The following is a 26,939-nucleotide window of genomic DNA, read 5'->3' on the forward strand; positions in this document are numbered from 1 at the left end:
AAGAAATGTAAATATTTCTAGGTAATAATGACACACAATGTTCAAATAGCATTAAATGACTAAACTTATTCATTCTGATGAGTGATTATTCACAAGAGAGTTCCCTTCATGGAACTGCTCCTGAGAGCTATTTGTCAGAAAGGCACTTATTTCCTTAAGACTACTCTGAAGCATATGCTTAGCTTTAGGCTTATGCTTAGTTTCACCAATAGACTCCCCCATGACTACAATTAAGTACAATTTACAAGCTCCCTACTCAAGAACAAAAAAGTCCAGTGAGAGTAAACTTTTACTGTTGGCCTTTAAACGTTATCGTTAAAGTACTTAAAAGCCCATGATCCCACATATGCAATGGGCAAATTTGAAAACTGCATGCAAAAGTCCTGCTTAAACTCATTTAGGTAATATATAGAGAGAGGCTATTATAGGGGAGGGGAACCTTTTAATTCCCATGCATAGTAGTAATAAGCATAAACATGCTCTTAACTGGATTTTCACTTTATATTGTCATCAGTGTTATAACTCCATGTCTTTTGACATGGAGCCATTTGATTATACACTTTGGGTAAATCTGACATTTTGGGTAATTTTCAAAGGTTGTAAACAATTTTAGAACTAACATACCTGTTTCGAAAGGGTTTTGTCTCTCACGACCAGACTTTTAAGAGTAGCTCAAAAAGCTTTGTACATTTACTCTCACCTTCATGTGTACAGATACAGACTGTTGCAGCACAAGCCTAAGTTTCACTTAAGATACTTTTGTTACTGTGTAAATAAATAAGTGGTACTTGTTATAAAATGATGGTGTAGCATTTAAGATTATAAAATATCAAGAATCAGAGTTATTAGGTATGCAAGTGGATAACCTGTTTTATATAGCTTAGAAAATTTTGGATAAATGCAGATCCTAAACATTCCAGTACTGTATACAGTGGAGAATTTAAAATATAGTATTTTCTTCAAAATAGGCAAGATATTGTGACTTATTGAACCATAAAAGGAGATGGCAGACTTAAAATGAATTTTACACCAGCTCATAAATGTACTGATGACTTCTCACGCAGCTTAGGAATACTGAACTCCAGAATTCAAGAAATAATTAGGTATCCTGGAGAGATCAGAGAATTAAATATAAACAGTCTTTTCCATTCATTTCCCCTCAAATATCCTCTGATGTTAAAATCACTATCCTTTTAAAGAACTTTTGCCTAACTTCTGAAAGTTTTTTAAATAAAAACAAAGAAAAAAAACCATTTCTTCATCTTATGACCCAGAAGATGCATTAACCTTTTGTAAATCTATTATTTAACCACATAATTCTGTACTACCTCTCTGACCTGGAACGTTACTAAATTCTGATGCAGGAAACAAAAGAATTAAAATTACAATCAGTATAAAAAAACAATTCTCTCTGTATATGGCATAAAGTTCTTGTCTGAATGCTATACAGCTATTAAGCAAAACAGTGTTCCTTTGATAGAGTTAAACTCATATAGTAAACATCTTAAGTGCATCAGAGGTTCTACTGGTAGTACAGAAAGCGGTAAAACCTTTAATATTACTTAAAATACAAAATATCTTTTGTTAAATTTGCATTATAGGCACTTTTTCAAACAACAGCACTTTTCTAATGTGGTAAAAAGGAGGCTAGTATATGGAAGACTAGAACACAGAAGGACACTACTTCCTATAAACACGGACATTGTACCTGTAAGGACAGATTACTTCAAATTAAGGGCCATCACCGCAAGATCTGCAGGAATTGTACTTTAAGGAATAAGAAGGGAAGCATATCCCAAAGAACAATCAAAAATCCCATCAGCCCATCAGCCATCAACCTATAACTTAAAAGACTGTACAGCTTCCATGAAGTTATACCTGAGCGAAATGGCCCTGGGATAAGATTCACATTGAGCTAGTTACCCCAGGTTCACTCCATATGGAACGAAGAAGCAAAAAAGGCATCTTGAAATGTCCTAACATAGACATTCAAAATGGCTCAGATGAACCGGGACCTAGAAGCATCTACTTTTTCCCATAGACTATAAAAGGGTCCCTATGATAACTGGTTCAACTGTTGATGTCTGTGTTTGGTCAGATGAAATCCGCCTCTATGGTCTAAGTCACTAGCAGGCCATGATCAGAACAAAAGGCAGTACAGCCATGCCCTCAGCCTACCTACCTTATACAGCAGCCATATGTGTAACATAATCCATACTTGCAGGCCCACTCCAAAATCAATTGCAACATTGCACAGATTTTAACAGAAATAAATACTGTGACCTGTATGTTTCATGCGCTTCTACTTTTCCTAGCAGAGAAAGGTCTGGAGAGGGAAACTGGCTATTCTAGATTAGGAACTCTAACATACCAACTGGGACAGCCTGGCTTGCACCCCAAACTGGTAAACTATCCTTGCCTACAATGGAGGGAGGCAGCACGCAGTCTCTTATGGCAAATGGCCCCTTAAGCACTCTAAGGCCTGGCCTAGAGATTGTTTGAGAGAATGACAAATCATGTGGGCCAAAAGCATGCGCAGGAGTGCTCCAACAGTTTGACAGTATAGATAATTGTTTTCTGTTAAGTTTACTAATACTTACCCTGTGCAAACTGGTGAGGACAGGGTCATTCTCTCAAATGAAGGCAAGGCACAATTTTAAAACAATAGGGTGTCCAGCATCGCAGCACTGAACAATACCAGGATGTAGCCCTACCACGGCTACGGTGCCAGACCATGGTTAGGACAAAATCTACCTTCTTTTCATTCCAAGGTAGGATTGCTGGACCATTCTATACACATAAAGGAAGATTTCGTGTCTCTCATGTTTCTGTTAGCTCTGTATTTAGCCTCTGAACATCACATATGTCAGGGAACATTACAAAATGTACACTAAAGCTTCCTTTCATTCTCTGGAATGATTTTCATATCCCTCAAAATTTTGAAGGACTTGATTCTTCTGCAGAATTCACTCAAGCAGTTACAGAACGTACTCTCAGGTTCACACTTTCACTGGTTTATTGATCTCCTGTTGACCTCTTGATCCTGCTAAGGATGCTACTATGCTACTATTAATGGAAAAGTTGTAAGAACAAGAATACTGCCCAGAAAATTTGCATTTCACTAAATTGCCCAGATGATCTAAACACAAATTAGAAACTCTTGCTAGTAATTTATAGTGTATAGTTTAACAATTTCTCCTTTACTATGAATTTTATTTTTACAATAGATAATATTGATTTTTAGTATATTCAATAGCACTGCTATAAGGAAAGAAATCTATACAGAAAATATGAATAAACAAGGTACATTTTGGAATGCATTTTTTTATAAACTGATTATTCCATAGACTTCTGCAGAACATGTCCCATTCATCTATGATATGCTTGTGAGCCTTTAACTTATAATTTTTTTCATCCAAAGTCTCAGAGGAGGAAATATTAATTTAACTTCAAGGATTTAACCATGTTAGCATCTGCACGGCTTTTACTTTGACTCTCAGTACAGCACTAAAAAGCATCCAAAAATGCAAGCTACTATTTTCCAGAGGAAGAAATGCACAGCAACCTTTCTCTGAGATTTTAAAAACATCTGTCTCAGAATAATGATCAAATTATACTGCTCAGGACACTGGGAAGAGATAGGTGTAGCTAGCCATGTACCTTCCTTGTAATTGTGTCCTGCTTTGGCCACAGGAACCAGCCCAACAGCTGTAATTGTCTTCAAGGGTGATACTGCAGCCAAGCATGTATACAAAGGCCTTTCCATACTGGTGAAATCTATACTGCTAACTGAAGTCTGGAAGAGCCTTACCACCCTAACCCCATGGGGTGTGCATTTTTTTACCCAGGCTACTAGCTGCAAACAAACATAATGTTTAGAAAAAGCCAACATCAGGATATCTGCTGAAGCCAAAGGTTGTCCAAAATGAGAAGGAAGCTGCCATTGGAAGTGGAGCAGTAAAGAATGAGTGAGGTAGCAGACAGGAGTCTGGTGACCTGGTTTGGGAAGACAGGGGTGGATAGTGTGAGGACTGGAGAGGCTTGGAGAAACTAAATCAGGTTTGATTGGGATGTGTAGTCTGTGAATTAGAGAAGAGGAAGCTTTCACCCATATGAACCATCCTGCAGAATTTCGTAAGGTGAGAAAGTTTAGTCACATCCATCCAGAGGCCTAGGTTTACTGATTATAAAGCAAATCTGGCAGGATGGAAATCCCGATTGTTCTTCTGAGTCTGTTATAGACTTTGCGCAATGGTAATCCCTTTAGCTATATCTTAAAGGTAGCCATGACTCACGACTTTTGAAACAGCTCAGAAATTATATGTACAAAACATGCGCACTAATACCTAAGCATGTAATATAAGCTGAAGCAAAGACTGTTCATCCTGCCACTATACCAATAAGTAACTGTGGAAAATGACCCGTTATTTCAGTTTGAGTCATGTTAAAAAATATGATAGAAAAACTAGATTATAGTTATATGATAATTATTGAGTAGATTAGAGTAGATAATAATAATGTAGATAATAAGACTAGATAATAATAATGTAGATAAGACAAAGCAAAATATCTTTAAAGGCTCAGAAAATGAATTAGCTGAAAATACTTCTAAGATGCTGAAAACAGGAGTCTTACCTAACTTCAGGTTATCTGACAGTTTAGTATCAAATCTAAGCTACTCTCTAGGCTCCCTCTTTATAATGAACAGAGAGACAAAGGCACCTCCAGAGAGCAATTCAGCCCAAATAACCCAGACCTCTAATTCAGGGTAAATAATTTGCCCTGAGAAGTCTCTTTCCAGTGACGACATACAGAGCTAGGGTATCAAGGCTAATGTAGGCAGCTATTGAAACTCTCAAGTGCTAATGTTAGGAATGTTACGATGTATCACATCGTAAATATTTTAACATCAACGTATGTATGCTGGTCTGCATATATATCAGAAGAGTTTACCGAATTTACCAGGCAAGTACTGAACATTAGTTCAAGTACCTTTAAATGAGCCAAGCTATTTTTTCACTTCAGAACTATAGTAAGTGTCCTTTAAGAAGAGAAACAAATGATGAAAAAAAAACAAGAGGGATGAGAGAGGAGTATTTTCTGCAAATACACCATGATAAATTCAATTTTGCTAAACGCAAATAAATATGAAAAAAATACTTAAACGATTAAGGAGCACAGTTAATTCCACAGATTGGGACTGACACTTTGATGTTTAAAAATTGCTTCCTTTGGGCCACCTGCCATGATGACTGGTTTAAAAAGGATTAAATCACAAATGAGTTTGGTAATTATTTGGATCGACTAGCATAACACAAATCAAACATAAGGTTACCTGACAAAACAATTAAAGAGGAATGGAAAATATATTTGATTTGAAAATGAAAGACAAAATTTCCATGCTATTTCAGTTGTTTTTCTGTTGAATTAAATAGATGAATATTTAACTAAAGAAAGAAAAAGGAAACTCTTTCCCCTCTACCCCCTGATGCCAATTTAAGTTTTCTAAGGAAAAGTAACGGTAGCGTAAAACTGTATTTTTGAATGTATTTTTCTTCTATGGACAGTTGTCAGTAGTAAGGTAAGATTCTCCCAGTACACAAGTTTATTTTGTCCACTTTTTATTAGACCAAGCTATCTTGATTTCAATGATTTAGTATCTCCCCTGAGAAACTGTGAACATCTACAGACTTGCGGAAGGCCGAAATTTTGACCAGCTGCTTAGTAACAATACTACTACAATACACCTACTACATATGCATGCTGCAGAAGAGAAAGAAGAGAAAGTGTTCTTTATTCTGTCCTGAAAATAAATACAAACTCAATTTTGACCAAAGCTCACAGAGGTTCAATTATCCAGCCTTTTTCCCTCCCTGGGCATAAAATCCTGATCTTCCTAGTTTTCTGTGAAAAAGTAATGATGTCCTTCCTTCGTTGACAAAGGGAAAACAGAAAGACGTTCCAGCCACACATTGTCTATAGTCTTAAGCAGAAGGAAGCTAAACATGGTTATTATTCACAACTCTTTGTTACTTTAAGGGAACTACAGATGAATGGAAAATTGCTATTTGATGTTCTATATGCAAGCTTACTTTGTTATCAATAACAAATTTTCTTTCTCCATTTTGTATTCTCTGAAAACTATTCCCTTCTCTGTTTTTGCTCTAATGTTTAATGTTTTCCTTGCACTTGTAATGAAAAGGAAAATCAGTGCACTTTGTAACGGCCGATTTTTCTAATATGCGCAGCAAGCCTTTGACAAAGAAAATAAAAATAAGATATCCAGATGTCTTGCTGGCATCTAGAGTGGCAAATAGAAAAATGATTGTATTTAATCTGCATTAAGTGTTTATGTCTGACTACAAGGTTGTTCACAATTAACCTGGCATGTCAACTTCTGTTTCTATGGACTGCTGATTTTGTAAATTCATGTTCATATTTAGAGGATGAAAAGCATAGTTTAGCAGATTATCTTGCAGTATCAGAGTGGGCAATTACTTTGATCTAATCCACTTATAACTGATTACAAGCATACAAAGTATCAACTGAAGAAGCACAGGGCTGTGAAAATGTACTCCACTACATAAAGCACTTATAAACACAAACAGGTGATTGTGAGTCAGGGATATGGGAGACTGAAGATACTGTATTCTACCCTAATGAATATATGCTCACATTACCTATTTTATCTTATTTGTAGGAAGCTGTGTAGGCAGTAGTTGTTCAAAGATTCAGTCTAAAATAAATGTGATCTCATGATATGATGCATTTAGCACATAATATAATGTCAATGTAATAAGATAATGCAAACCACAGAAGAAAATAGAAAAAAACTAAATCTATTTCTTGGCTGACTGTTGCTGTATGTTTAAAGACTCAGAAGAGTTAATTCTCAGAGTAAGAGAGAAGGTATTCCTGAGCCATGTAATATCCTTATGAGTATATCCCTAAATCCTGTATGAGGGTGTCCCTATAGCTGTATGAGTAAATCACTTGCATCAACATATGACAGCAAAGCTCAGAAGATCCCAGGCAAGTATCCCTGGAGTATCAGTGGCAAGAGAAAAACTTGCAAAAGCAGTTGGTTATCCAGCCTAGAGCCTTGTGAGCACTGAATGTCATCAGACTGAATGTTGGTACATGAAAGTTTTCTTTGAATCCCTGACCTCCTCAATCCCCAGAGAAGCCTTAACAGCCAAGGCAAGTGAGAGCAGCCACATGTAACTAAACTAGGCCAGGCCCACACTAAAACTAACCGTAACACTAACTAACACACCAGAAAACTAACTGTACCTAAGCTCACCCTCTGCTACCCGAAACATGCCTCAGGAACAACTGTCCTTTGTCTTCAACACTGGGCCTTAGAAAATGCCACTAGTTTCCCCATTTCATTTCCCTTAAAACTTAGATCTATTTCCTGCAGTGGACTAGCCGTCCAGCAACAATTCCTCCAGGCTTCTGAATCTTTTTAGTGTTGAGGCAAATCTTCAGTGAAAGAAATCAAAACATCAGTGTTTCTAAGTGTAGATAAATACTATATTTATAGCATTACTGTACATATTACTGTATATTGCTATACTATATCATTATGGCTACATTCATAATGCCAACCAAGAAGGGCCAAGGCACAGACCTGAGCAGGATCTCACCATCATCCATGATAAATGTTTAGCATAGTTTTGCTCAAGCCAGCTGGCACTTTCCTAGACAATGCCCAGGAACAGTTTCAGGAGCAGAGGCAAGGGACCACTCCCAATACGAACCTTGAGTGCACTCAGCCTCATTTTTGGCATGGAGGTGAGCTAAGGGAATTTTAGCAGGATGGAGACAAACTATGTCATGCTAGTCGGCTAATGGCCAAGGAACAGTCTCTAACCATTCTCTTTAATAGGATAGACATATCTACCTTTCCCCTACACCCTGCCGCACTATTCACATTACCTGCACTACAAATTAGTCCTACCCCAAAACTCATTTACTGAGTACTTAGTACAAAGTTTAAAACCTTGTAATGTACAGTTTCAGCACTTGCCTCTTTTTAGAGGCTGGAACATTTCAAGAAAAGAGTAAGTAATCTATTGATAGCTCAGGCAGTTAAGTTTTTCAGTGTAAGTGGTGGGAGTTGAACTACTGGTGTGGAAGAATAGGAGTTTGGTTCCTGCTTTTTATTTGTGGGGGCCTATTCACAAACCGTCTTCATTCCCTCTGTTTGGGCTTTTACTCAGCCTATTCAAAAATGAAGGCTAGAAGCAAAACAAAGCTTTAGAATTAATCACTAAAGCCAAAAGTAGTTGTGGGACATGTGTTTCTCTGGATTTTTCTGGATGCATGTCTGCCTGGTGCAGGAAAGGTTAAAGAATACCTAGTATTTTCCTTAAAAACCAGCACTTGTGCTGAATAATATTTGCATCTCATGGTTAGTTTCAGCAACCACAACTTGAGACACTGCAATATTAAATACACTCCGTTAGAAATATATTCAATACTTACTGGTGGTCCCCGGGGTCCTGTTGGTCCTGCTTCTCCCTCTGGCCCCTGTTCACCCTGTTTTGGGGATAGGAATGACACAACAAATTTGAAAAGTGATTCTTTGTGCAATGCAAAATTTTTGTTTTGCTAGGTATTTTAAAGAAGAAGAATGATCTTACAGGTTTACCAGAATTTCCCATCAAACCTGGCACACCAGGGGGACCTCTATTACCCTGTTGGACAGAAGATGAAAAATATCAGCCAAGCTAAAATTTTTTTTTCATTTTAAAATAAAAAAATGAGGAAATCAGTAAACTCTTTTTAAAAAAATCACTCTTTATTCATTTTTAATTTCTACCTTCTTTTTTGTTTTTAGTTTAACTTCCACCTAATTTCTTCTATTTAATTTCTCTAAAATTAGATTCCAGTTCTTTTGTTATGTACACACTGACAAAGACCAAATAACCTTGATGGCTGCCCTCTAATCACAGGAAAGGATAGCATCATCCATATTTTCCACCATTGTAATTTAAACTGAAAGTCAGGTCCCAGTCTAGTTTTCTTTTTGAGTTACTTAAAACTGTCTCAGACATTTTGGTCTGAAATATTCCAAAGTTTCAATCATACTTTTTTTTATACTTAATCAGAATTTGTGTTGCAATTTGGTGTACCATAAATAGAGATGATATGATAATCTTTGTAATTCAATCAGCTTAGTACAGCCATAAATATTATTCTTACTAAGAGCTCCCTCACTTCTAATGCTAGTGAGGTACCTGTGTCACTTTCTAACAATGAGGTGCTCTAACAATGAGTACCACAAATTTAAAAGGAAATGGCTTTTTAAAAAAATAAAATAAAATAAAAAAGATTTTGTGTATTTAACACATGGAGTCACCAAAACCAGATACTGTAGTAAAAGAATCATGAAAAAGCATAAGACTAGAGCTGATGAAAGCATATATTCAATTATTTCAGCCAAAGCTTCATTTCTGTCTCAATGGAAAATTAATAAAGTTTCACTGAATAGAACTTGATAAGCACAAATACAGTTTTATAAGAAAGTAAATACTCAGATTATTTACCTTTGGGCCAGGAATGCCTTTCACACCTGGAGAGCCTGGTAAACCCTGAAAGAAAAAAACATTTTACAGTGTTTATTTGTTGTTAAGAGGATTGGAAATGCTGTAAAAAATTATCTTTCCCTTGTCGAAGTAGTAAATTGATTTTTCTAGTCCTTTTCTTTAGTATTTTGAAGCACTTTTAACCAAGGATGGAGCAAGCTTGAATTCTTTCCATTTACAAAGTAACAGATAAAGAGTATTATTCTATTTCATAAATAGACAAAAGTAGCATGCTAAAGTGAGTTGTGGCTTTTTCTGGCTTAAACCAATTCAACAGATACTTTTTGTATACATTTTATCCCCTTCTCACTTCTGTGCAACAGCTCCTAGTAAGAATGCTTTTACCAGCTTTTTTTGCAGACAGAACTGGCTTTGTATTACAAATTTACTTCCAATTCTCTTTTAGTGTAGCTCCTTCACAATAGCCTCACAACAATTACTCTTGCAGAATACTGTTGCAAAAAAGTTTCTATTCAGCTCTTCATAATCGGCACAGCTTTCACAAAACAATCAGTTACTGTGAGAGGATTACCTGCAAAAGCATTCCAAGAAGCACTAATTCCCTATAACCTCACCACGGGGGGTGCACTGGACCAGGAAAAAGCATGAGCATGATGCATTCCACATGTTCTGGGCTAGCAGAATATCAAAAAGAGATTGTCCATTTAAGATATGTTAGAGAAGCAGATCGGCTCTTCGAGCTAAATGTGGGCATCAGTTTGGCCCCCGTCAACAGCATGAGACCAGCTCTCATTGTGCAGACACATCGTAATATCCACAAGGAAGGAGAAAGTAGAAACTCTAAGAGAACTTCATGCTGGCCATGAACCTTATGTGAGACGGGGCTCTTCACCACGCTACCATGAGGAGTTTCAGGCTTTCACACAAAACAGTTTTGGGTATACATACCAGAATTTCTCCTTGCATTGCATTGGATTTACTTTTTCTGGGCCTTTAGCTTAGCTTTTTCACCCAATTTACTCTAATGTCAGGGTGAAAATAGGCCCATATCTGACCTGTCTTTAGTTTGAACCAAATCTCACTTTCAAGGTAGAACATCGGATACTTACTGGCAGTCCCTGAAGCCCTGCATCACCTGGAGCACCAGGTTTTCCTGGTTCACCCTGAAAAACATTTTAAGTTGTTGTTTATGTAAATCAGACATGAAGAAAACCTTTATTTCTGGAACACAGAGCTGGTGTACTTTTGGAAGTGGAGAATGGGAAAGTTCATTCAAATACTGTAACAATATGCATAAAACTACTGTTCGCAGCACAAATAAAAAGCTTGCTACAAATCTAGGGCACTATCGAAGCAGCATATATTAATTTTATGTATGTCAACTGTATCTTACCTTTGCTCCAGGCATTCCAGGGATCCCTTCCCGACCATCAACTCCTGGTAAGCCCTTGAAAGAAAAAAAACATATTATTGCAGAAATTTCTCCCAGGCTATATAAATTAGCATCATGCAAAGCAAATGAAGAAATGAAATATACGTACAGACTCTCCTTTGGGCCCAGGGAGACCATTTATTCCTCTTGTACCTTGAGGACCCTAAGAGTAATAATTAAATATGAAAATAGACACATTGAAATGACAGATGCAAGAACATCATCAACACATGCGTATTCAGAGATGCATTAGTTAGGTTACTTGAAGCAGTACATAAACGTACAGCATAATTAGTACTCTCCATGTTTGCAAGCACACATGATTTGAAATTTGTTTGTGCTCACCCTTTCTCCCTTTGGACCTGCCTCTCCCAGTGGGCCTCTCTGTCCTTGATCCCCCTACAAGAAAAAAAAATCTTTCAGCAGTAAAACCACAATAAACTTACTTATATTTGTTAACTAAAAACTCTGGTAAATAAACAAAAGTAAAGTTCACTCTAGCACACAGAATCTGTTTCTAGCCTCTTTAGTCCTGCTGAGGTCCAAATTCAGGGTGCAGCTTGGCTTTATAAGCTGCACAGAGATTCTCCCATCCCCCCCAAAAGGGTTTATCTACACCATCTACTGGGTATGAGGGAATGTTCCCAAGACCAAATATGCTTTGTGCACTTATCATGCACACCCACGGTTTCATTTAGGCATAAGCTAAGAAAATCTGAGCCTACAATTGCCTTTTGCAGCTACTGCCATGTGGATTGTCCGAGCACAGTGTGTCTAGCGACTGCGAGGAAATTCAGCAGATTTGGGGACGATGACATTTGGCTGACAAGTTGGCTGCAGCATCTTTCTCAGAAGGATCTTGACCCTGCCTGACCCAATGATAGGTAGAACTTGTGGACGACTGACATACCAGTTACCCATGCAGCACTGAGGACTTTTTAACTGAAGACAGTTTTAAAACAGCAGCTGACAGCTCCAGCTGACAGCTGTGTTTTAAAAACCCAGCTAACAGCCATTCCCTAGAAATCCAGGCGTGCCCAAGCACAGCATGCTGCACTCACTCCTCTAAACCACACAGTTTTTGGCTGTTCTGAACATCCCTTTTAGATAGTAAATTCCAGCCTTGCAAGGAAAAAAAGGAAAACAAACAAACAACCCCCCTCCTACAAATTCCCTTGTACAGGTTTTGTTCTAATGAATGAATACTTTCCAGTAAAACAAAAAAAACCCCAACCAAACAGAAACTAAACATACTGAAAAATTCCAAACTGCCCTAATGCACAGCAGCACTCAGGATGAAGAGGTTACAACACTGACAGGCTAAAAAGGCTTCATATTCCCCTTAGTTCTTTGGGGACAGTAGGTGATCCTGGACTTGATATGATATGATTTATTCATCTATGGAGAATAACAGATTAATCAGGCTCTTCTGCTCTACAGCCACAAAGTTTTAGAATGTATCATCTAAGTGGGGAGACCCTGGGAAGTGTTTGGCTGACACACACACTACTTACAGGTGCTCCAGGAAGACCTTGGGGACCAGGATCACCATCGAGTCCTCGAGCTCCCTATCAAACAAGGAAATAACACAAGACATTGAAATGGACCTCTGAGACACTAACGACCTGTGCTGCTTCCTAACTTATTGGGAGCTGCAGCTTCTGCTACAGTTCAGTGTTTCACTTTACCAACTTATAATTTAAAAACAAAAAAAAGAATTTTATCAATTTTTTTAATCTTTCCTGTTTTGCTTTTTGAGGAGTTATAAAAGCCAGTAATTATTAACTATGAAAAAATGTAATCCATCCACCAGTTCATCCTCTGTTAAAACCTGCTGGATAATGAGGAGGTAGATCTTTTCATGCTATTTCAGAGAGCGTTTGTGTTGTCTTTTACTAACACTGTTTACTTCACAGCATAATAGGATGGCACCAAAATGTGACTGAAAATCATAAAGTGCAGTGCCACTGTTTTTTATTACATGTCTCAAGCAAACAATACAATTGCTTTCCTATATGTCATTTTAAATGAAGCAGAGCAAATAAATATTTTCAGAAACAATGTAGAGAAAATAAGGGACTTAGTCAAACAGAAGGAGTAAATATTTCAAATAGATAAAATAGGACACAAATGTAGGCAAATAACAACTACGAGACTCAGGGGACACAAAGAAGGCCAGAAAATCAAAATAATATCATAACAGCTTAGCAAATGTGTCTGAGAATTCAGGGAAAGATTCATAATCAGGACAAATCTGACATTTTCTGAAAACAGGTCACAGAATAAGGTTTCTGTGATTTTACTTCTGGAGAATGAGACAATGGCATGATTGCTGCATTTTGTTCCTTCCAGAAATTTTGACTATACAGATTCAGTAAGATCATAAGAGTGGAAATGTAGCAGTCAGTTTTGATTTAACAGTTTGATGAACAGCTGGAAAATGATCCCGCAAAGTCAGAGCCCATATAAACATGAATCCCACCAGCAGCAATTTCAAACAGAAAGATGCAAAAGACAGAAAGAATGGAGATAGTGCAAATTCTCAATATTTATCCCCTACAGAAACCAGGACAGGGGAAGTAAAAGGCTTCAGGAAGATGCAAATCAGGAGAGGGAATACGTAACAAATTTTAGCTGTCATTAAAATATATTACAGTTAACAGCTACTATAAATATTTAGAAAAAATTAACTTGTTACCTTGCTAACTACATACTTGCACACATGCCAGATTACTATAAATCCAAGGATCAGAGGGAATTATGGGTAAGTGGGAAGAATAAGGGTATTTCAGTGAAATCTGATGCAGTTATTGGAAAGACTAGAGCTGCCTTTCTTCCTAACCAAACTACTGTAGCTATGGAAATGCCTCTAGAAGGAAGAAGGAAGTTCATTAAAAAAAGAGAGAGAGAGAGGGAGGGAGAAATTTAAATAATGTTTAAACATTCAGGAAGTGTACATTTTTGTATCCAGTTCATTTTATGGAAAAAAGGTTAATACTCACTTTAGTGCCTTTAGGTCCCATTATACCAGTTATACCTCTAATACCTAGAATGCCCTGAAAAAAGAAAAGTATATTTAAAACATGCTTTGGTCTTTTTATCAGAACCATGCTAGTGTTTTCAGATTGAGGACTCCTTAGCATTCTATATTATTTATGTTTATTTTACTACCTTCTTAGTTTAAAATGAATAATCCAGTTATTTCCGTATTACAATATTTAGCAATATGTCAATTTTATATTTTATTAATTTAACAGTTTTTAAAAGACTAACAAAACTATCAGGCTGAATGCTATCAACCACAAACACACTTCAAGGACTGAAAAACATGCATTTTTCTTCTTGAGTATCACAGATTTGAAGCAATCTCCCTGTGTAGTCTGTGTGACAGATAGAAACATGAAGGCCAGATTCACAAAAGGTCTTGGTTGTCTAAAGCAGGGTATGGGATAGATGCAGGAAATAAGCACCAATGGACTTTATAGAACTCTAGAGGCAGACAAAAATTGTACAAGGTTTTTGAGAATCCAGGTGCTCCATTTTTATGCCTACCGTGTCTGAGAGACTGGAGATCTTGTACATAAGAAACATACGAACAGGTAACAAAGAGAGTCTGCAGCCTCTCAATCTGTCCCTCTAAATTGTGGCCTCTCCTTTTTTTTTTTAACATAGTGTTTATCTGACATCACTTTCTGCATATTATGAATCCTATGTTTTAAAAAGAAACAATGATTTTAAAACTTGTTTGTAAAGTCTGGTGAAACAGTGAAGTGAAGTGAGTAATGCATTTAAAAAAAGAAAGGAAAAGAATGTAGCTCTTTAATTGTTTTTTATTTCTACTATGTTATTTCACAATGATGAGAACCATAGAAGAACTTTACCAAACTGAGCTAAATAAATAGATCTCCACAGGCCTTTCAGACAGCAGAAAAAGCTTCTTAGGCAATTACTTTACTTGCACAAGGGCACCAGGGATACTTTATTTAGCATCAAAGATAAGAAGGATTACACCCTTTTCTTTGAGTAGCCTCTATTCCTTCTTTATCTTTCTCTAGTCCTAATCCAGAGTTTTACATTAAAGAGAATTCTGTAATTTAGGATCTGAATGTCATGTGCATCAAGATAAACTCATGTATAATATCACCTCTGGATACCAATAGCATTAAATAAATAGTTTGAAACTTGGAAAAAATGTATAAGACCCCATCAGAAAATAAACTCTAGAAATAAAATGGGTTATGGCTATGGCCTATGCCTATTTCTCTTACTTAGAATGACCCCTTTTCTCCTGTTCCCTATTGCCTGAGGAGGTATATGCTGGAACAAAGTTATGTGAACCCCAAGAAAACAATTCCAAAATGATAGGTATGATTGGAGGCTACTTCCCAGACATGCGACAAGACAGAAACCTAAAACAACCTGCTCTTCAGTGTCAGCCACTTTGTCAACAAATCTTAGCAAAGACTGGATCCCACAGTTAAACACCTTTAAAATATAAATACTAGCTTTGTAAAGCTGGAGTCAAGTCATCAAAATTATGGAAAAGAATGCCAGAAAAACCCATACAGTTCACCTATTTGCTCGGTCTAAAGAGAATACAAAATTGTGGATATTTTTTAAAATAAGCCTTTCCGTAGAAATATTTAGAGGAGAAAGGCTATGTGCTACATAGTTTTCTGGCTGAATCTAAATAGTTCTACTTTCACTCAGAGAAAATATGACAGAATTAAAATGTAAGTATGTGGAGTTTTTATAAAATACATTTTCTTACAGTAAGAAGACAATAGACATGACATAATAAAGCAAATGGGTAGTGCTATTTAAGAGGAAATACTTTACTGGAGGGCCTTGAGCTCCAACTTCACCAATGGGTCCTTGGTCTCCTTCTTCACCCTGGGAAAGCAAAAGGAATATACCTGTAGCCAATCCATACCGTAGATTATGCTCTATCATCCTAAAAGGTAAATATACTGCTTACTGATCATTATCAGCATATTCTCCTTGAAGGAAATCCCGATGAAGTCACACTACTTTCCCAGCACATAGACAGATCCTAATTTAGGTTCATATTCTTTTGGATTATTAGGCAAAAGGGTAATTTCAAAGCAATCCCAGTATAAAGTAAAAACATTTTATTCTTAATCATTCATTTTTTCCTCAATATTAATCTTTGTAGGTTTCTTTGTTCTTTTTAAGAGCATAATGAAGGTATATGTGAACATATGAATGGACTGGATATGTCAGTAGCTCTTCACATCAGCACACCCTGCTTCAGAATTTTTTGAAAATCAAAATAGTAAATAGTGACCTAATCTGTTCAAACACCAATTAGATTAGATGATAGCCTCACTCATACAGTGACAGTACACACTACCAGAACTACAGTATTTCCTGCCAGTTTAATTTGCATAGAGAGATTTTGAAGCATAATAAGGCAACGGCTCAACATTCAGGAAAAAAAATGAGGGAGTTTTTTTCAATAAATTAATATTCTTCTCAATATACTCAGGAATAGAGAGTTGGCTTTTTGTAAAAACTTTTCTCCTATTTTCAAGGTGATTTAGTTTTCAAAAGGGTTCAGAATGCCTGTGCAGGAAAAAAAATTCCTTTGACAAAGACATTGAAACATGGACCAAGGCAGTGCAAATCTCAACTTTTCTTATAAATAGCTCAATATTAAACAAGGTTAATTCATATGAAACACTTTAAAGGAACACACAGTTCAGTCTTCAAGCTGAATCATACTTGGCCTCTTCATTACTATTATAATCTTTCTTTGCCTCTGATCTTATACTGTGTCCTTTCCCTCTAAGATACACTTTTCCTTCTCATTCTTCCTGTCCCTCTTACTACTCAGCTGTGGCACAGAATAATATCCTCAGCAAATCCACAGAATCCTTTTGCATATAAATCTTTGGATGACTTCCAATTAATAAATCACACTTCAATTCCTGCCACGAGTTTCATAATAATTAAGTTTGAATGATCAAAATAAAAAGCAAGAGGAGTATGGCAGTACTAATTTCTGTGTCATAAAAAATACAGAGGAGAGGTGAATGAATAACAGAGGTGTGCCTTTTGTTACTCTGGAGTATTATGATAAGTAGTATCTATTCATGCATTCTGGAAAAAACTATAAATAGTTTTAATGAATTCTAAAGCTTTTTTGAAGATGAAGCTAAACTACTGCTAGCTTGCTAACCACAGCAGCGATTCCTCCCTTTTTTGTGTGTGGGGTTTTTGTTTGTTTGTTTGTTTGTTTGTTTACCTTATAGCCTTGTTTTCCTGGTTCACCGGACTCTCCTTTTGAACCTTTCTGTCCCTAAAATAAACATAAAAAAAATAAATAATTAGAGATTATTCAGAATTAAAATACAGGGGTTTGCAAAATAGATACAGACTCCTTAGAACTATCTTTCTGTCCCTCTACAATCCCCATTTGCCAATGCTACTTCATCTAATTCATATTGCATATTAAGAAAAAAAAACAGCACCAGCTTCAGAAAAATCTGTTCCTAGATCTAACAAGGCATTATTTCTAGACAGGTTACTATTTCTTCTCACCTTATCACCTAATAATTTCCTCATTCCAAAAGTATTCCCAGAAATCAGGCAAAGAATACATAAAAGATCTCAGATAAAATGAGGCTCAGAAAGTGTTCATTTCAATTTAGTATGCTACAGGTCTTCTGTGAAAAGAAAAAAAGACCAAGGATTGAGGGGAGTATCTAGAGTTTCTGGAGTCGTCAGATTACAAATGCTCTGGAAAATGAAGGAAGCAATCCTTAGTATACTCCAGTCCTTTCAGCACCATACATAAATTTTACCCTGAAGATTACAGCAATAAGAGATTTGAACAATGAGAGTTTATTTTGGCAGAGCTGAAATAACTGTAAGCATTCACATCGAAGCAATGTTTATTAAAAAGAATAGTGAACTGCCCTTCTGTCCAGCAGCAAGTCCCCTCCCTTGTGCTTTGAGATATTATCTCTGTAAGGAATGTGTTCAAACAAACAGCTTCTCTTACCTTCATTCCCATTAAGCCAGCATGTCCTGGGCGACCAGGTGGACAAGCATTGGGACACTGAAAAGCATCCACATAGTTAGTACCACATAGCTTGGATAAAGTTGTCTGAGATGATGTTTAAAACAAAATGTACACAAATATCTTACCAATGGGTCACCATCTTGCAGGCCAATTGTTCCCTAAATTAAATGAAATTAATCGAAGTCAGTAAAAACAAACAAACAAACAAACAAACAAGCAAACAAAAACCCAGATCTGACCAATTAGACAATATGGCAATGGAAAGCAGAAATTCTACTGTATGAAGCTGAAATCAGAAGTGTAATCAACCAAAAGCATTTGTGATACAAAAAGCATCTAATTTGTAGGACTTTCTTGGTACCTGCAAAATCCTATCCTCTAACTTTGATCAAATTTCCTGATAAACAAAGTCTTACTTCTATTTTTTAAGCTACCTAAAACAGACTTTCTATTAAATATAAAGCAAATATATTTGAGCTATACATTCAAATGAGAAGTTATGTAGGAATTCAGATTGTCCAGCTTTTTTTCAGATATCAAATTCTCCAGACTTATCATTTGACTTACTAATGTATCTGTAATCAACCTGATGGCCAGTTGTAGCAAGGTTTCACGTTACATTCACAGAAAGGTATTCCTAAACCTTTGATTTAATGAAAACTGACTTGAGTTTCAGTATTTAGAGAAGTATTTATCCAAAACCCACAGATTTCAAACAGAACCCAAAACAATTCTGCAGTAAGGATATCTTTTTTTTAAAAAAAAAAAAGCGTACTACCATCCATTTCAAGACAAGATTCAGATCTTTATAGAGAAAATAATCTGATAAGTATTGACAGATGAGTGAGATGTCTGTCCATTACTGGAATTGCAATAAATGAGAGACCTGTGTACAAAGAGATGGACTCAGTGTGGGGAAGGCCATTTCTCATATTAAATAAAACACACTTACTGGAAACTAATGGGAACCTTGTGAGGCACAACAGGGAGAAATATGACTTCACAGCAGCAGTTGGATTCTCTAAGCCCCACCGGGATGGAACACAGTCAGTTCCAGGGATAAGCACAGGGGAGTGGAAGGCATGAGCCCATCTCCTTTTATACAGGAGGGCTTAAAGTAAGCTGAGGGTATGTTTGGGGCCTTAATGCCATTAACTCTAGTGGGACTGTGGCATTTAATTGATAATTTTGCCCTCTAGATTTCTGAATAGAAGCAACATACACCACTATTGAGGGTTGCCTTTTACTTTTTTCCAAAATATTGCTCACCACTTCATCACTCAAAGTATGATTTCATTTTCTACAAAACCTCTGCAAAGTCTCTGGCAACTTTCACGAAAGCAAGAAACATGGCCTATATAAAGTGTATGGATTTAGGGTCTGTCCAGCAGCGGAGCCATACAGTTTTTAAAGAGACGTTAATATGACACAACCACATTCCCCAGCAACCTGCATCTTACAGCACTCAGCCTGCGATGCATCTGCCAGACTCACAGCTCTACCTCTCTGGGCAGGTAAATAGCCACATCACAAAGGTAAATGCATGATAAAGATTCCTCCTTCAGAGAGGCCCAGAGAGGAGAGCCACTGCCCTAGAGAGGCAAAGCAGCGTGGTTTAAAGCTTTCCTATATCCACTGCAAGTAGCAAGGCTGCAAGGAAGATATTAGAACTTAATCCACCCAGGAGCATATACTGCTCAAGGTGATGAGCCAAATATTAATTTTTTCTCCTCCAAATAAACAAGAGTCTACAGCTGAGGTAATCTTCGTGACAGCCAATACATACTACATATATAATAATACTGTAATTCACAGAGAAGTGAAAAGTTACAGTTCAAGATTATTTGCAGAGACAGGAAGACATCATTACAGAAATTAGACTGTTTACATCTCAGACCATATTTTGTAAACATAAGGACAAGAAACTTGCTTTCTAAATGGAAGCTGAAATGTTGATATCATTACATGAGTCATGCCCCAGGCTTTGAACATGAGTCTGCAGATTTTATGATTTAATATAGCCTGGGGATATCCTAAACCTGGTATTCAGCTATATGACTTCAGGAAAAGCTTTGTTCAAGCTGCACCAATAGTATATAATTCAGACATCAGCACATATTAAAGATATAATCATTTACCCGAGGACCTGGTGGTCCTGGTGGTCCTGGTGGTCCTCTTTTTCCTGGATCTCCCTAAAAAAAGGTAAAATAATTTTGTTAATCCATAGCAGTAATGACAGCAACAGTTACATACTCATACCACGCAACAGTCAAGAGTGACATAGCCACAGAAGGACATGTTAGGTAGCCAATAAGACCTAAAACCTCAATATGGCTCCAAATGCAGAATTTGCAGCAATACATTTTGCATTTTAAAGAATTATAACCCATGCTTTAAAAATTATTCAAGGAGCATAGGGCAATTCTTAAACAACTGCTTTATTTTCACTACTCAGATACTTGAGTACCACAATGATAGGCACTCCAAAAAACCCTGAAGTAAAGTGACTGATACGGTACTAAAGGAATCTCCAGCACAGCATGAATCTCAATTTACTCTATTTGTATCCCACAGTTCACTGAGCTGGCTGTGTGACTCTGCAAAAAACAAACAGTTTTCACCTAATTTAGAAATCTGAAGCATGTGGCTGCAGGGTCATCTACGCACTCCTTTATCTCATTGTCATTAATTAAGATCTGAATTAAAAAATCTTAGTAGCTGGCAAAAATGTCCAAAGCAGAAAAAGAAAAAAAAAAATCCAGTTTTTCAGAGCTCAGGTTGAACTTGCCAAGTTAGAATTTTTTCCTATTTGTGAAATTTCAATGTCTAGTGTTTTCAGAAGTAAAGACAATGCAGAACCTCTGCCAATTATTTTTTCTGAATACTTTTAAATAAAATAAATCTTCCAACTGGGCCCACCTTTTAACTTAATTTCCATATTACTTATGATATGCCATTAAATCATAAATGCAATGAAGATGAATATGGAAAAATTACTCACTAGTTCTCACAATACATGAGATATAGATATATAGGTTAAGAACGCTAAAAAGGAATAGTTCTTTTCCACACTATGTATAATTATGTTGTGCAACTCATTGTCATAGTGTGCTGTGGAGGCACTTGGTATAAATGAATTCAAAAAGGGATAGAGCAAATTAATGGAGGACAGGCCCACATATAGCTACTGAACAAGGTAGTCCAGATGCAATTTCTGATTCAGGAGGTCTCTAGACTGCCAATTGCCAGAAGGTGCGACAGCGTGACAGAAAAATGTCATTTTATGAATAGCCTATCCTCTACACTTCCCTAAGTATCCATTACTGCCCTTGCTAGAGACAAGATAGTCAGCTAGATTGGTTTTCTGAATAAAATTGGCAGTTTTAATATTCTTTTTATATGCATTTATATGATTGACCACAACACATTGGGAGAGGTATGTGTTAAAAAGTAGGCTTCATTAAACAATTCCAATACTATTTCAAATTTAAATTAAAAAATTAACATTTGGTTTCAATTTTAATTTCAGTGGTGAAGTGTGGAGTCAACATATGACAGCATGCTGAAGCTGAGCAAATATTTTAGGAGTACAGTCAGTAGATGGAGTTGCACTGAACAATGAAACCTAGAAGAAATATTGAACTGCCATGCTCACTGACATGCAAATGGATAATGGAAACATTATGCGATCATGTACCATACTGTAGCTGTGAGAAGACAGGAGTAAAGCTAAAGTACAAAATGTAATGTTAACTTTCACATTTCCTGTATTTCTGGCTGGTTTGCTTTATGATTTTAGCTTTCTTTGAAGAAGGGGAGCAGTAGGGTATGAAACGTTATATGAAACATTTCATTCTAATCCCATGGGTGGCCATAACTTTGTGCTATTAATTGTTATTTCTGATAAGCTTCACCAAACACAGTCTTTCCTCTACTAGCAATCTCTGTAGAGGAACAAAACTTCTGTTTTCAAGGGCTGTTATAGCCCAAACCATGTTTGCATGGCACAGTAATTACAATTTTTTTTAGAAGTACCTTGTAATCATTGAATAAATCTATACTTTTAACAAACACAGTAGTACTCACAGGTGGACCAGCACGGCCTACTTCCCCAGGAAGTCCTGCTGCACCAGCTGGACCCTGTAACAACCACGTTAAATAGCATTTTTATATAGTGTAATACCTGTATAATAAGGAACAAGGAGTGAGAACAAATAATTCACCCAGTCAGACACCAGTATTCTTGCTGAATACACCACAAACTTAAACAGCCTCAGTATTATGAAAGAAAGCATGCATAATAGAAATAGAGCATCAGCATTAAAACAATAGTCTATTTTTTCACTGAATTACTTTGATTTGTTAAACAGTACATCTATGAATTGTAGAAAATGATACTTACAGGTGGTCCAAGAAGCCCCTTGCCCTGTGAAATAAAAAAAAAAAGTCATCATTTTTTTTTTTGGGGGGGGGGGGGGGCAGATTCCACATTCAATCCAGTGTTTGCCAAGACCAGAATATTTATGGCAAAAAAAAAAAGTACAAAACACTGATGTTTGATTCTGGAAAATATTTTTGAAAACTTCAACTAATGTTAAACATCAAGGAATTTATTATTAGGTAATCTGTATCAGAAGCAAATTAAATTATTGATTAAGCTGCCTTGCAGTATTATTTATTTGTACATATCTACAAACATGTATCCTTCCACAAAGGAATGAAGAGATTAAAGCTTTTGGGTTTAGCTAATTATCAAGCACCAAGATAAACACATCAATGACATAATAATTTCCTCCTAACATTGCACTTAAATTGATAATAAAAGAGAAAAAAAACATTGATTTTTTGGCAGTGTTTCTCCACATTCTAAATCCATTAAACTAGTACTTTCAGGAATCAGAAAGAGCACCAAACTGTTCCTGCTCCAAAACTGGTCCAAAATGCAAACACATTTTCCATCGACATTGCTCTGAATCATTTTAATAAGTGTCCAAGACATAAATGCTCTTCTGCCTATTTGGACAATACATTCCCCCGAAGAAAACAGAGCCCCAGTCTTGCTTTACTGAAGCAAATGGATGTTTTTAAGAAGAACAGTACCAATGGAGTATAAGGAGCAGTTGGCACAGAAAGTTACAAACATGTTTAAATGTTCAGGAGATCTGATGTAATAAAGCACCTGGACTGAGTGACGTTTACAAGCCACAAAATACTGTACAGGTTTGTATCTTCAAGGTTTAGAGAACTTAGTAAAATTTCAAACATTTTAGAGAGTAATTACACTTTATCCACTTAACCACAGCAGAAAGTAAATAACTTCTTGCCTAACTCATGTAACTCCTTCGCAACTACTTAACAGTAACTTGCTGCAATGTATTATTTCATTTCACAAATCAAATCTTTCATGACAGGACTTATCTGTAATGAAGATACATTATTATAATATCACCTATCCTTGAAAGAAGGAAACTGACTACTTGCTGGTTCCCGTTTGAGTATCCTTCACACACCTGTTAATGATCCCTGCTAGCTGCCCCTGTGCCCTAAAGAGAAAGCCTCTCCACACAGCTTGGAAGTGTGGCTTTAGGTTCCCGGACACGTGATGCCTGTTTGAGAGGTGCTTATCTGACCCATGGAGCACAGGTTTGCACACAGTCAGTTACCCACAGTCCGAAAGCACCTGTTCGGAGGCACACACCCTGTAGAGGAGGGAAGTGCTTCCACACTGTCGGTGGGGAGCTGTGCCATCCTCCATGAGAAGTCACATACCAGTATTTGCATGCGTACCCCAGTGCAGGAATCTGTGCTTTAATGGACCTTCCATTATTTTCAATTTCTGTATCACTAAATACTCATAGTCCTACTCATATATCACATCTGCAAAACACTAGCAGTACGTCAATTAGAATTTTAGAAAAATTCAAGAGACCTTAACAGAGATAGAATGAACTGAAAGGTGTAGTGTATACACTAAATGTAGCAGCCCCAGTTACCTTTACCTGGGCCAGATCAGAGACATCAGCATATTAGGTAGTAAATTAAATGAATTTATCTGAAGTATTCTACCAGTCTCGTAAATCTGTCTTTTGAGAGACTATCAGCAAAAGAGAAGAGACAAAGAGAATAAAATGAAAGTAAATGATGAATCAGGAAAAAAAGAAGGAAAGGGAGAAGAAAGAAGAAACTGAAGATAGCCAGGACATGTTCTAGGAAAGAAAATGTGGGAGAGCCAGAAAAGCCAACAATGTGTATAAAACTTCAGATACTTAACATTGCTTTTTCAGTTACCCTGAAGTCCTAACTTGGAAAAAAAAATCCCACCGGATGAGCTTGAAAAACAGTGATAATAATTTATAATTAATGAAGGTTGTAGCCAAGACTTCTGACTTTGTTTGCACCGAGCATTTTAACAATGTAAGCAGTTTATTCCTTTGAGAAATGAAGTCTTTAGATAGCCATCCAGAGAGACTACTTCTACTTACAAAAGGTCACTGACTGAATTCAAAGCAGTACAGAAAGCTAATTATACCCAAATACTCAATTAATCATGTAACCAGTATGCATAATCATAAGGGTGCTCACTATGCTTCTAATACATGAGGTCTCATGGATCAAGCCAAAGACCTGAGAAGGTTAAACAGCCCCATCACTTCTCACTTCGAGTAAAAGCTTCTCAAAAAGCCTCTGAAACTGAGAATTAGAACCATCACACTCCATCACTACCACACCTACCATTCGGTTTGTAGATTAGTTCCATTATTCAAGTGAAAAATAAGTTTAATCTCACTAAAGTCAAGATAATTTTTATTAGCCATTTTGAGAAAATTTGACTAACTGCTCTATTTCTTCAGTCATCTCAAGCCGCTCATAAAAAGAAAAGCCTGTATATATGTAATTTACCGAAGAGATTTATTTTGAGCATTAATCTTTCCACATGGTTTCAGAATACACAGGTTAACAACTGTGGAGCCAGAAAATCAAATACTGGGCTCCTTTCTAAAACATAAGGTATAAGTATCAACTTTAACAGAAGTATGATGTATCTGATGTTAATCATTAACGGGGAAATTATAGCTTTCAATACTACCATGAGGTGGCTCCAGTAAATACATCTTTTCTCTTACCCTTAAATACCTAACAGTTCTTATCTCATGGTTATATATATTCCTGCGGATGCCTCTAAATAGAAAGTCCAGCTGTTTATTAATCAGAGCAGAACAGCTCTAAAGGCAATCCCTGCCGAAATTCATCGAAGTGTATTAGCAGAAGATACGAAGTCTCAGGTCAAACAAAGACTACTAAACTCTCAACAATGGTCCAAATTCTTCCAAGATTTTTTGATTTTACAGCCTCAAAATATGGTCACAAAAAATACATGAATCAGATAAATGCTACTCTGAAAGGAATCAGCAGTAACCTTGACAAGCTGGTCCAGTTTGCTGCTTTTCCATAGTAACATCTCCACTTCTAAGTTGAGATTAACCCTCTTTTACATGTTTTATATGCCTGCTTTTTCTGAAGGCGGGAATTATTCTGTCTCACACTAGTCTGTCAATGAGGAGATAAAATAATGTATACTTTCCCCAACTCTCAGTTCCTATTTGAGTTGAACATTTTTTCCTATGATATTTCAACCTCTAATATTTCAGTAATTCAGTTTTTAATTTCCCATTTTTCCTTACATCCAGTAGTTCTTTTTATAAACAGTTTTTCCATATCACCTGAGTAATGAACCTGGCAAGTTAACCTGTCCCTTCATTCCATCTGTACATTTTAAAATCTATTTCAAATAATCCAGAAATTATTTCCCTAACTACTTGGCAGCAAAAAAAATGAAAATAAACAAGAAACATAATAAATAAAACAAAAAAACAGTCAAAATAAGGCCTTTCAGTCTACCCAAAAGTTCCCTCTGTTTTGTTATCTTCTGTGATTAAATTTAGCTTATATATCGAGTCTATAGATTGACCAGCTGTTATAAAGTATAACCTATTTATTCCAGGCTCCAGATTTCCAGGTAAGAAACATGCATCTATGAAAATTAAATATAAATGTCCACACAGAATGATTCATGTTAAGCCTGAACAAATCTTTCATGTAACCTCTTCAAGAATAACAATATAATTTCCTCTATGGCTGAATATCAAAATGATTCTATAATAAAAAAGTAATGAAAGTTAATGGTACAGCATCAAAAATAAAAAAATACAGTCAAAGCTACATAATTTCATGAGAAGGAGTGCTATCTTGGAATACAATGTATTTTCTATTTAATCCCAACTATTCTCCCCAAAGGAATCTAATTCTTAATTAAATCAATTCATTCTGTGCAGCCGTATTACAATTTTAGACCACTCATGTTGTTCCACTACCCATTTTATTTGAGATTTTCCTAGTTTCCTCTATGAACTCAGCTTTTGCATGCCAACCACCATCGAACCCTGCAAATTCCTGAAATTCACAGTTCTTTATAGTCCCCAAAGATGGATGTTAAATCTATCTGTATGTAAATCTGAGCAATACTCTTCAAATGTCCTTTCTCATATTTTGTCTTATTTTCACATGGAACAGCACAGGAACTCCTATACTGCATTTATACTTTGGTCATTCCAGCTTTTAAACACATGGTGAGAAGCTGAAACAGGAAAGACTAGATTAATTTACCCATATAAATCACAGACTCTCCTGTCTCCAGAGCATTTGCACAAAGACATGGAAAGCAACAGTAACTATGCTTCCAAAATATGCAGCCACATCACAGATACTCCTTTCTTTTTTGCAGCATGCAAACTGAATATGCCCTCCTCAGTAATGAAATCTGCACATTTTGACTGGAAGAAAAGAAGGCTTCTTTATGTGCTACTTTATAAACTTACAAATTCTTTGAAACTTCAGAAATATTTTC

General features: G+C 36.4%; 1 protein-coding gene across 1 annotated transcript in view; it reads right to left on the minus strand.

Annotated features, from left to right (window-relative positions):
* The window catches only part of COL9A1 (collagen type IX alpha 1 chain), a 70,472-nt gene that overhangs the window by 17,293 nt on the left and 26,240 nt on the right, over window positions 1–26,939 (minus strand). The window contains exons 13-28 of the mRNA XM_026095933.2: window positions 22,437–22,460; window positions 22,121–22,174; window positions 20,173–20,226; window positions 18,160–18,192; window positions 18,014–18,070; window positions 17,255–17,308; window positions 15,826–15,879; window positions 13,989–14,042; window positions 12,501–12,554; window positions 11,332–11,385; window positions 11,096–11,149; window positions 10,948–11,001; window positions 10,664–10,717; window positions 9,555–9,599; window positions 8,649–8,702; window positions 8,491–8,544 (exon numbers count right to left, since the gene is read on the minus strand). Coding sequence (XP_025951718.1) covers window positions 8,491–8,544; window positions 8,649–8,702; window positions 9,555–9,599; window positions 10,664–10,717; window positions 10,948–11,001; window positions 11,096–11,149; window positions 11,332–11,385; window positions 12,501–12,554; window positions 13,989–14,042; window positions 15,826–15,879; window positions 17,255–17,308; window positions 18,014–18,070; window positions 18,160–18,192; window positions 20,173–20,226; window positions 22,121–22,174; window positions 22,437–22,460 — 807 coding nt within the window. The remainder of the gene's footprint in view (window positions 1–8,490; window positions 8,545–8,648; window positions 8,703–9,554; window positions 9,600–10,663; window positions 10,718–10,947; window positions 11,002–11,095; window positions 11,150–11,331; window positions 11,386–12,500; window positions 12,555–13,988; window positions 14,043–15,825; window positions 15,880–17,254; window positions 17,309–18,013; window positions 18,071–18,159; window positions 18,193–20,172; window positions 20,227–22,120; window positions 22,175–22,436; window positions 22,461–26,939) is intronic.

This window comes from Dromaius novaehollandiae, chromosome 3, assembly GCF_036370855.1.
Source record: "Dromaius novaehollandiae isolate bDroNov1 chromosome 3, bDroNov1.hap1, whole genome shotgun sequence".
Taxonomy (NCBI): Eukaryota; Metazoa; Chordata; class Aves; order Casuariiformes; family Dromaiidae; genus Dromaius; species Dromaius novaehollandiae.